The 11,205-nt window shown below is 36.1% G+C and overlaps 1 protein-coding gene across 2 annotated transcripts; it reads left to right on the top strand.

Annotated features, from left to right (window-relative positions):
* The first annotated feature begins 2,805 nt into the window (after positions 1 to 2,805).
* Positions 2,806 to 10,501, top strand: LOC129240208 (serine/arginine repetitive matrix protein 1). Of its 2 annotated transcripts, XM_054875850.1 has the most exons (6): positions 2,806 to 3,138; positions 3,181 to 3,288; positions 5,166 to 6,547; positions 7,216 to 7,689; positions 8,024 to 8,673; positions 8,734 to 10,501. In XM_054875850.1, exons 2-6 carry the CDS (start codon positions 3,277 to 3,279, stop codon positions 9,966 to 9,968), a joined length of 3,753 nt encoding a protein of 1,250 aa, XP_054731825.1. In that variant the 5' UTR covers positions 2,806 to 3,138; positions 3,181 to 3,276; the 3' UTR covers positions 9,969 to 10,501. The 2 variants fall into 2 exon arrangements, with proteins under 2 accessions (XP_054731825.1, XP_054731824.1); XM_054875849.1 differs by having other exon boundaries at positions 2,806 to 3,288.
* The last annotated feature ends 704 nt before the right edge of the window (positions 10,502 to 11,205 follow it).

The following is an 11,205-nucleotide window of genomic DNA, read 5'->3' as shown; positions in this document are numbered from 1 at the left end:
TATGCTTATTAGTATATACATACATATGTATGTACATACAACAGCACACACAAAGCACTGGTTTTATGCCTCTGCACGCGTATGTTTCCAAAGCTAAAATTATAAGCCGAGCGACTGCAAGAACAAAATACATTCATAGGCGCAGTCGCAGCGGTCAGATTTTTTTAGTCACAACGACGCTGAAAAATCCAAAATATTCTATAACACTAAGTTCGAGCTCATATGCTAGATATGCCCATATGCCAATTTTCTCGCCAATTCGAAAATAGTCAATATTGTAATATTTCGCGTTGAATTATTTGCCAATATTTGGTAAATCTTCAATTTTTGTGAAGTCGAGTGGCCGCGGCTCCGTACATATGTATGCATCAATATATGTATGTAAATATGTGTTCTAAATTCTCGACAGCAATAGCAAATCGAAATATTCTGTCGCAAGTGCTCGCAGCCTCATATGTATGTATGGCTATGGCAGTTTGTATGCATGTATTTATGTACTATATATGAGTGTTTTGCTTTTGCACGTCCATAGGAACAATTTTTCATATGCAGATATTTATTTTATTGAGCTGAACGAATATGTGTATTGATATTCTAATGAAATCCTGTCGAATTGTATTATTGGTATATGTTTCTTTAAGATCCTCTTACCAAATAAATATTATTACCTTAAGAAAATGAAATACTAGTTTTTTTAATTTTAATTTTTTATTTTTATTCACAGAAATTTATGTATATGTATATATATTACAATGGTCTAAATAATAGGTAATTACATTTCCTGAAATGAAAAAAAAAATATAATTATTTTTATTCACAAGTAATTTAAGTATTCTTATATGTATATGTATGTATATATATTACAATGCTATAAATAATAGGTATTTACATTTCCTGAAATGAAAAAAAAAATATTAAATTTTGAAAGCACGAATTACGAAATTGTTCTCATACTATAACAATTTCTCACACGACTTCGATATTGACATCGATTAAGTCATTGCGATTTACCTGATTTTTAAAACACTACTCTCAATCCATCATGATTAAGAAAAAATTGTAGTGCTTTAAAAATCTAGGCTCGGGTGCTAGCTGAAAGAGAAGAAAAAATAAGAAGAAAAAAAGAAAACTGTAAAATAGACTAAAAAATAGAAAAAACCTGAAACGGGAAAATACCTGTAAAATATATAAATAAAAAAAAACCTGAAATATAGAAAAGTGGAAAACCCTGAAATAAAAGAATAGGTATCATCATATGCAAAAGATAGCTAATAGATTATTAATTACCTGTGTGAACGGCGAATCTCTTTTCGGGGGGCCCTGGCTTACAACCTACTTATAACCTACAGCTTTTTTAATTTATTTTGTAGTTTTCTTTCTTTGACTTTATTAACCTCATTTCGCAAGAGCCACTTTGCATTCTTGAATAAATAATACTTTATCTTTACTACTATCTGTAATTTTAATTTTAATTTTGATTTTACTGTTTATCTTTTTATGTAAACTATTCTTAAGGTCAATCATTGTAAAAATAACCTATGGTTGTATGTTTTGACTTAGTAATAATAAATAATAATAAATAAATAATATTTGCTTAAATTTAATCTAAAAACTCTTAGTTTTCCCTATTTCCCACTATTTATAGCACACTCTAGACTTCACAATCCGCATAAGCTGTTCAAATGCAAAGTTCAAAAACGGTTTGAGATAGAAAATTAATAAAAATAATTTTGCTTGATATTTTTCTGATTGGTTGTTTTGATTTTATTCAATAAGGCATAGTAACGGATGCCGGGCATTGTAATATTATGGTTATTAATAAAAAATTATTTTCTATGAAATATATGCACATACACATTCAAAAATAATTTAAATTTCTTAACTTCCTCCACTTTCCTGCCTCAAAACTCTAATGCTACCAGTTAGCAAACCTCACCCTCAATAAAACCTATCCACCCTAATATTATATCAAATGTATGCAATAAAACCTATCCACCCTAATATTATATCAAATGAATGCAATACATCAGTAGGTATGTGTGTTTGATATTATTGTAGGTTCGCTTTAGCGAAATATAAAAACACACATACCTACTTATGTATTGCGCAAAAACTTACCTAAACGAAGGGTGGGGATGGTACCCTTTTTCAAACATTGTCCCCCCACAATACATGCCTCAAAGTGTTTTACACACACAAATGAGTTGTGGGGTGGAAGATGTTCCGTCCTGGCAATATGCAAATTCTGCCTCCATTTGTGTGCTAATATGGGGTCCTGTGGGAAAGAAAATAATTTCACTTCACTGTTTTTTAAATAACACCCGCGCACACGACACGTTCTGCTCATTTTTAAATCGAAAAAGTTTAAAAAAATTCGGAAAATCGAAAGCGTTTGAAAATTGCGCGACGTCAATCAAAAGTTTTTCTCAAACTAAAGTTCATTAGACTCTTTTGGTTTGACATGGAAATTTTGGCGCAAATTACGCAAAATCAATTCAAATTCAAAAATGAATTTTCATGCAAATAAAGAGACAAAAAGCACCTGTAACCTAACTTTGGCACAAAACGGAAAGTTTCTAAAAAACAAGCTCTTAATTCTCAAAAGCTGTTAAATTTCTGCAGTTGAGCATATTTCTGTTAACGTTCTGTGAAAAATGTCGCTGTTGTGTACCACGCGCGCAAAACGAGTACCCCTGAAAAGTGCTGCCATTTAAGTCATTGAGACTTCTCTATATTTAACGTTCTCTGTATTCACTTTCTTCGGAAAGTACGGCAACTCTCATTTCGTCGAATTTTTCGTTGCGTCGTCTCCATTTTGCAGTGAAGCAGGCCGCATTGGAAAATTTTTAATGTGCGAAAAAAGATTATTGCAGATATAGTGAAATAAAAATATGTAAAAAATCAGCATTAATGTAGATAAAAAACCTTGAAATAGTTTATTATGCAGAATTTGTATCGTTTGAGGTTAAATTTAGTGCAAGGAAAACGATTGGGTTTTAATTAACCCCGCCTCCTGCCTTTTTGCTCGCAACGCTAAATTCTACGCCTGCCGCCGTGTGCGTATTTGAAGCCCCAGTTGCCGGGCGCTACTTCCGTGAAGCTGAAACTAAACTAATTGAGAATCTAATTAAGAACAAGGTATATAACTGCAATAAGTGAACTTAATCTATTAAAGAAAAGTTTTTAAACACTGTCATGACGTGAGGGTGCTTATTTGTGGAAGTCGAAAAAAAAATTGGATATACTTGCTACTACTGATAAAGAAACTGCTGGAAAATGATGTTCACGGTAAGTCTTCGTCTTTACTTTCAAGTAGATAAAATGGATTCGTCTTAATATTATATCACTTATTTATTAAAGAATTATTTTCAATTTACAGTTTATGCAAAAAATAAAAGTTGTCACGATGATAGTTCATCTACTTGGTTGCGAATTTACAGAGCGTACTCAATAAGTCAAAGATACCTTATGCCTTATACTTTCATTGGTGAGGCAATGTAAAAGTTAAAACAGAGAAGATTACGCCTTTGGCAAGTTATTGTGGCACGTGGCATGTTGTAAACGATATAAATATTTCATTCTGAGGTTCAACACTACTTATCAGTCGGTATATTGCTCACAGCTCTTGCATTCTCTTAAAGAATGAAAACAGCACTCCATAACTAATATTTAATATTTGTTTCATTATCAATATTACTTTCAATACAGTCGTTTTAACAAGATATAATATTTCAAATACGTTGTTTGATCTGAAAAATCGAAGGGGCTATTAAATATACAAATTCAATTTAATTTAATTCAAGTAACCTTTTGTAAACTATTACGAAAACAAGGATAGTTAACGATCTTAGTCGAACATATTTGTTGTTCTACATTACCAGAACGGCTCATTTTTTTATCCCACAGCATTCTTCAAATATTTATGGGGAATCTTTATGTCATTAACACAACACATTAATTCTAAATTCACGATTAATGTCAATGAATAATAGTCACAAATTTGGATATTTTATAAAAAATAAATGGGTTTAAGTAAATTTTTTCTCAAATTGATGAACAGAGAAAGTTTTATGCAACCTTCAAACGACGGATGGTTTTATTTGAAGCTTTTTCATCGAGAAATACATTCGGTATCTTCTCTTGCCCATTGAGGGGTAACGACCGTTAATATTTCTTTTTGGTGTTTAATAGTAGGAGTCGAATACAGAATCTGAAACTTTTATGAGCTTTATTAATATAAAACCAAATTCACTTTTGATTGTTTGTGTTTTGTCTTTTTCGGGTAGAGCAATTAATTCAACAGGGAGAAATGATTTTTTTATTTGAAGTTTAAGGGTGTATGTGAACAAGTTATTAGTGTCGTACGGGATACCTTCACATGCAGCACATATGTTGAGTATATCTTGGTTGAATCTGGATAAGTAGAAGTTTAATCTGCTACAATATCCGGGACTTGATTGTGAAGGTAAAACCCGCTGTTGTTGTGCTAACAGCATAAACATTCCCATAAATGTTTGGGGAATGATACTGAAGTGACAATACTTGACCGGATATTATTCCAGATGGTTCCGGTAAAGTAGAAGCGGCTGTGATGGGAACGATGGAACCCGCCGTCGCTTTGTTTGATACATTGAAGTGGCTACAGTTGCATTACTTGAAATGGTTTATTAATGATGTCGTTTTAATATCGCCATAGAAAACAAGTTAGACCTTTGTTATATGATTTCGATGACGGTACTTAAAAGGACACCGACAGAGATAGGACTACAACAACGAAAACCCATTTTCATACTTTACTGGGTATAGAAAACTACAGAACATCTAATTTTTACGGCATATAATCAAATATCACGAAAAACTTCAATCATATTCAATTTGTTACCGACCTTTAACAACCCCATAGAAGCATCACACTTCATGTTGATGCTGGCATCTATGCATATTAAGGGGATTTCTACATTAAATAAGATTTATCAAATGATATACATATAAAAAATGTAATGGGGCGCAAAAACATATTTATTTTCATGAAACCGTTTTTAAACTTATGTATTATAGCACCTGGTATATTCTCGTTAGAGTGTTTCGCCCTTGTCGACATTTGTTATTACAACGTTATTTGCATCAAACAATTTAATTTATTTTGTGATCCCAAATATTTACAGGGCACAACGCAGCAGCAGGATACGCGTTTCAGTGATAAGGAAAAGAAACTAATGAAACAAATGAAATTCGGAGACTGCTTAAATAAACGCGTTGACATGTCAAAGGTTAAACTTGACGTGTTGCGTCCATGGATCAGCAAAAAAATTACGGATATTTTGCATATCGAAGACGATGTCGTCGTTGAATTCGTTTACAACCAATTGGAGGAAGAAAAGTTTCCATGTCCAAAGAAAATGCAAATTAATATGACGGGATTCTTAAATGGAAAAAATGCACGACAATTTATGGGTGAATTATGGTCATTATTACTATCGGCACAAGAAAGTGAAAGTGGTATTCCAGCCGAGTTTATTCAGCAAAAGAAAGATGAAATACTTAAGCGGGAAGAGCAGCAACGTCAAAATGATCGTTCACGTTCACGCGATAGGGATAGGGATAGAGAGAGAGATCGGGATAGAGATAACGAACGTGACCGTGATCGCGATAGACGCAGCGGTAGGGATAGATCCCATGATGGACAACGTGATGAGTTGAGTCAACGTGAGCAGCAGCTACCGCCAAGCACCTTGAGCGCGATCGAGCAGGTTAGGTCACAATTATCAGCTAAATCTAGATCGAATTCGGCTGAAGAAACTAATTTAGGTAGCGTTTCCCAAAGCAAGCAATTTGATGGGGGTAATGCAGCCAGTGTGAATGCTGCAGCAGCAGCAGCAGCTGCAGCTATTCTACGGGATCGTTCCAGGTCACCAAATGCTAGTGCTAGATCGGCAGCTGCAGAAGCGGCGGCATCCAAAATACGAAATCGATCACCACGCAAACGCTCCCGGGAGAGATCAGCAACGCGGAAATCTTCGCGGGATCGCAACTCATCACCGCAAAGACGTCGCAATTCACCGCGAGATAGACGGCGAATATCTCGTTCGCCAAGGAGAAGATCATCTGGTGGAGATCGTCGTCGTCACCGCAGTCGTACTCGTAGTCGATCCAGAGATCGTAGCGGTAGGCGGCCACAAAGCAAGAAAAGGCAGCTATCACGTTCACCGTCACCTCAGAAACGTCAAAGTCCGAAATCAAAAAGTCGTCGTTCAAAAGAGAGGCGATCAAGGTCAAGATCAAGATCGAAATCACCCGTGAAACGAAACACATCACCAGCGACAACAAGAAATTCAAAAACCGCACCTTCACCACCTTATCGGAAGCGTTCAAACTCACGAAACTCTAACCCCCACACACCAGTAAATGGTCATGAAGATGGTACTAATGCTAAGAATCGCGATGGAAGGAAACGATCACCGTCTGCAAATCCTAGTGAGAACTCTCGTTTATCAATCGACGATAAGAGACCATCGCGCAAAATTTCTAAAGGCCGTTCTCGTTCAAGGTAAAATACAAAATTGTAGAATTTCTCTTATTTTTCAATATTACACTTTTAAATTCCACTGCCAGTTTCGTATTGTACTGTGATAAATGATAATTGAACACTAAAAATATCATGAAAACCATCTTCAGCTAAATTTTCTTCGAATTCAAGAATTTAATATTACTCCGTTTGTCTGCAAGATTTTGCTGGGAGAAATAATTAAACAGCCTCCAAGCTAAGAAATTTAATATATTAAAAAATAACAAAACAATTTGCGAGGAAAGATGTGATTGACAGGGTATGTGAAAAATAGTACTGTGGTGAAGTATATTTTGGAACTAAACGTAAAGTTTTTTTATGAATTATTGAGGCACTCGTAAGTGGCAACTTGAAATAGATTCAACTACGTTTTGGTATTATTAGAAATATAACATTGGTTAATGTTATGTGTTTTTATTAAAAAAAAGTGTAAGTATTCTTGAGAGTATGGGAGAGAAATTAATTATTCATGGAGTGCAATATTTTTTGTTGTTAAATTATTAAATCGCTTATATTTTGCACTTCGGAGCAATCCAACTGTTACTGAATCATACACGGAATAAACTATAGTATGTAAATAAATATTGAAAGATTTTCAAAATCCAAAATAAAATTTAATTTTTATTAATAATGCCTTAAAATTTTAACAGATCAGTTAGTAAAAGGTCCACAAGACGTGCTGCTTCCTCACGGTCGCGTTCAAGGTCATCATCCCGATCATCAAGAGCATCTGTACATTCAAAGAAAAAGGCAACACGACGTTCGAGTTCACGTAACACAAGTCTTTCGCCGTCGCCTGAACGTAAAGATGATTTTGAGATTCGTCGCAATAAGAATAGTGTTCAGAAGAAGCGGCATTATCGTCATAATCGCGATTCCTCTGCAAGCTCCATGGAGAGAGAACGCGATCGGGATGTTGGGCGCAGGATGGTGGGAGACAATAGAGGTAGACGGGGTGACATGCCTGGCCGACGCTTCTCACCACATAATCGTAGTCCACGAAACGACGGTGGAGGAGGACGAATTCAACGTTCACGGTCTCGTCGTCGTTCGAAATCCCGTAATCGATCAAGATCCCGCAATCGATCACGTTCTCCTATCAGACGGTCGCGTTCACCACGACGGTGAGTTTGTTACTTAGATAATAGAATATTTTTTAAAGGTTGGTGTTTTTTGAACTATCGACGCTATCGACGACCAATTAAAGTATAAGTGTGAACATTAGGCACGGCACGTCCGGTCAAAAACTATGTTTGGCTATGGAGTGTATTTATTGCATTTTCCGATATTCAAATTTGTTTATTAAATCTTATAGATTAAATTCAAACTAACTTGATATCTACAAGTGCTCATCCCTCAAAATATATATTTCTGACTATATAATGACACCTTCCGCTGAAAATCCTAGTTAATAAATCTTAAAACAATATGATAAGAATATAAAATATGTATTTACAGTTTTAATCGGCGTCGCTCGCCAATGATGCACTTTCGTGGAGGACGAGGAGGAAACAATCGTGGTCGGATGAACTTTTGGCGTCGAAGTCCTAGCAGGGGTCGTGGTGGAGGTGGTGGTGTTGGTGGTGGTAGTGGTGGTGGTGGTGGAGGAGGAGGACGTTTTGATCGTCGCTTCTCACCCCAGCGTAGATATTCTCGGGAACGCGATCGTGATCGCCGTATGTCTCCGATGCAAAATCAATTTCGGAAATTTTCACCACAACGACGATTTTCTCCTCCACAAAATGTGCAGTACCAAAGACGATCTAGGGAACGGAGATTTAGTCCAGGTCCACGTGATCGTCGACCTTCCTCCCCAAAACGAGATAATTCTAGAGATCGCACAGGCGGTAAAAGTTTCGGCCGCTGGGATCAAAATAATCGCAATGTTCAAAAACCAAAAGAAAGAACGTCCTCAGAAAGTTCAAATTGGGAATTGGATGACGAACCTGCTCAACAACCAACTGCTCGCCAACCCAGCGCAACCAAACAAACTAGTCCAATTAAAAACAATGGTGACCGACCAAGAAGTGCTAGACGTTCGCGAGATAGAAGCGATCGTGACTCCAGCCAATCTTCTGAAAAAATTCCGAAAGCTCGTGAAAGCTCAGGTAACTGTTTAAACAATTTACACAATTTCTCAAGTGTTTATAAATTAACTCTAATTTCAGGTCGCCGTTCTTCTGTCGAGTATGCAGGTCCTTCAGTCAAAACGATTGATTTATCCAAAGATGAACGAGGTGAAAATCGCAAAGCAAAAGCAGAAGCAGCTCAAGTAGAAGTACCTCAAGTAAAGAAACAAGCTCCTATTACTGCTACGTCTGCTCTTATATTACGCAATGAAAAATTACGTGACAGGTATAGTTCAAGCTTATCACGTACGCCATCACCATTTTTGAAACCTCATGAGCGTGAAAAGCTTCAGTCAAATGCGCTAAAGAAAACGGAAGACAAGAAACCACAAAAAAGCCATAAGGAAAGTTACTCATCCTCGTCAGATAGCTCTGGCGACACCGATGAAAGTGAAGATGACGAAGATCGCAATGTGATTGAAAAGGCAAAGGAATCTAAAAAGAACAATTCAGAATTGCGTTCTCAATCCAAACGACGAAAGTCAGTATCAAGTGAAGACGAATCGGACAATGATAGCGAGGATGAAAAGTCTAAGAGAAAGTCAAATACTAAAGGATCAAGTAAAGGCCAGTCATTAGTGGAGTTGTCTTCAAGTGCCAAGGCTGGACGTAAAGACAAAAACTCTTCCGTTGAAGAAAATAGAGAAGACCGGAATGCAGTAGAACTGCAAATTAGCCGTGGAAAAGGGAAACAGCATAATGACGTGCCCGAAGTTACTGTTCAAAGTACTTCAAAAGGGCACAGAAAGTTGTCCGAGAAAAATCATTCAAAAGATATTGTGTCATCCAATTCAAGCGATGACTCCGAAAATGAACATTCTGATAGCAAAATGGTAGAGGCAAAACCAAAACAATTGGCTTCACGAAAACGCACAGTGTCAGTTTCGGGCTTGAAAAAGTCCAAGCGCGCAGCTTCTTCTGACTCTGATGATGATGAGCATGTTCTAAAAAAGAAACGCAAAAAGGCAAAAAAATCATCAAAGAAAAATTCGGAAGAAGATAGTTCTTCGGATTCTGAAGCTGAGGCTTCGTCAAAAAAGAAAAAGCATAAGAAGCATAAAAAACATGGAAAGAAGAGTAAGAAACACAAAAAACATAAGAAGAAGAATAAAAAGGCTGACAGCTCCTCGAGTAGCGACAATGATGATGATAGAATTCGTGAACGTACAGGCAAATCAACAACATCAGCCGGTTTGTTACTTGGAGGAGTTAATGAAGATTTAGAGAAACAATTGCGTGAAAGGGCTTTAAAATCCATGAAAAAGAATGAATGAAAAATCACGGTCACATACATGTGCAGCAAGCACTGGAAGTATGAAGCTCCACACTTCATTAGTTTGCATGATTAATTTTTTATGTACTCGATAATACTTTAGTTTAACACCCATACATTTATTAATACTGAGAGTGATTAATAGTATTGGCGAAAACCTTTAATATATTGGTCTACATTTGAAATCAATCGCCATCCAAATGATACGGCCTAGAAGCTGTCCATAAAATATATTTATCATCGCATGCTAAGAAATTTGTAACATACATACAATGCATACATTACCTACTTTTACTGAAGCAACAAGGAGCGATTCCAACGATTTGAAAGTCGATTGTGAGCAGATGCATATAAATACATACATAACAATATAATATTGATTGATATAATTAATTAAAATCCCTTTCTGTTGAGAGTTATCGACATTTTCTTGATTTGAAGTTTTAGGTTCTATTATTTAAGTAGATATTATGTAATGCATTCATGTTTGTCAACTTAAAGAAACAAACAAATAAAGATTACTACGAAAAACTCGTTCATATGTTTTATTTAACAACTGCAACATGCAACGAATAATAAATATTGCCGGGTGTATAGGATATGCGCGAAACCAAACCACTAAGGGCATTTAAATTTGCTTACGACGACCTAAAGGAAACTGCTGCCACCAATTACCGCAAGATTGCGGTGAAACTAAAGCAATTGCCTGCACTTTTCGATTCGATACTTTTCTGAGTGCTGAGCACACACTACGGGGAAATGGCACACATAAAGCGAACAGACCCTTTCGTTTCCACTATAGTCAGTTTTATGTAGTAATAACGTTGCTAAGGACGAACACTGTCACAGCACAGGAACTATACTTTATATATACTGCTTAGCTACCATATCTGCACAGATTACGGATATGGTCCAATACTCCTGTCGCTTTTCTACCTAAAATGTATTCGACTGTTTGAGTGGAGCCCGTTTCTCCAGAAGTCCCTTGCGGTGATCTTCACAAGCCCTTGAAGATTCATCTAAAGTCAATCGGACAAGAGAAATTAGTTTTATTAATAATCTTGTGCCTGATCGAAGCTGTTTTTTTTCAAAATTAACAATATGGCGGCCTCAGAAAATATTTTTCAGATTTTCAAGAAAAAAACCGACAATTAATTGTTTTAAAAAATCCTTCGATCAGCCACAAGATTTTAATGTTTTTCAAAAGCAGTATAAATTTTATTCAAATCTACCAAGCG

This window comes from Anastrepha obliqua, chromosome 3, assembly GCF_027943255.1.
Source record: "Anastrepha obliqua isolate idAnaObli1 chromosome 3, idAnaObli1_1.0, whole genome shotgun sequence".
In the NCBI taxonomy this organism is placed as follows: domain Eukaryota; kingdom Metazoa; phylum Arthropoda; class Insecta; order Diptera; family Tephritidae; genus Anastrepha; species Anastrepha obliqua.
Note: the sequence above shows the minus strand (reverse complement) of the source record. Positions and strands in the feature narration are given on the sequence as shown.

Coding starts and splice junctions, on each gene's coding strand:
- LOC129240208 (XM_054875850.1), top strand. Junction 7,690..8,023: donor CGGTCGCGTTCACCACGACG/GTGAGTTTGTTA, acceptor ATGTATTTACAG/TTTTAATCGGCGTCGCTCGC. Junction 8,674..8,733: donor GAAAGCTCGTGAAAGCTCAG/GTAACTGTTTAA, acceptor CTCTAATTTCAG/GTCGCCGTTCTTCTGTCGAG.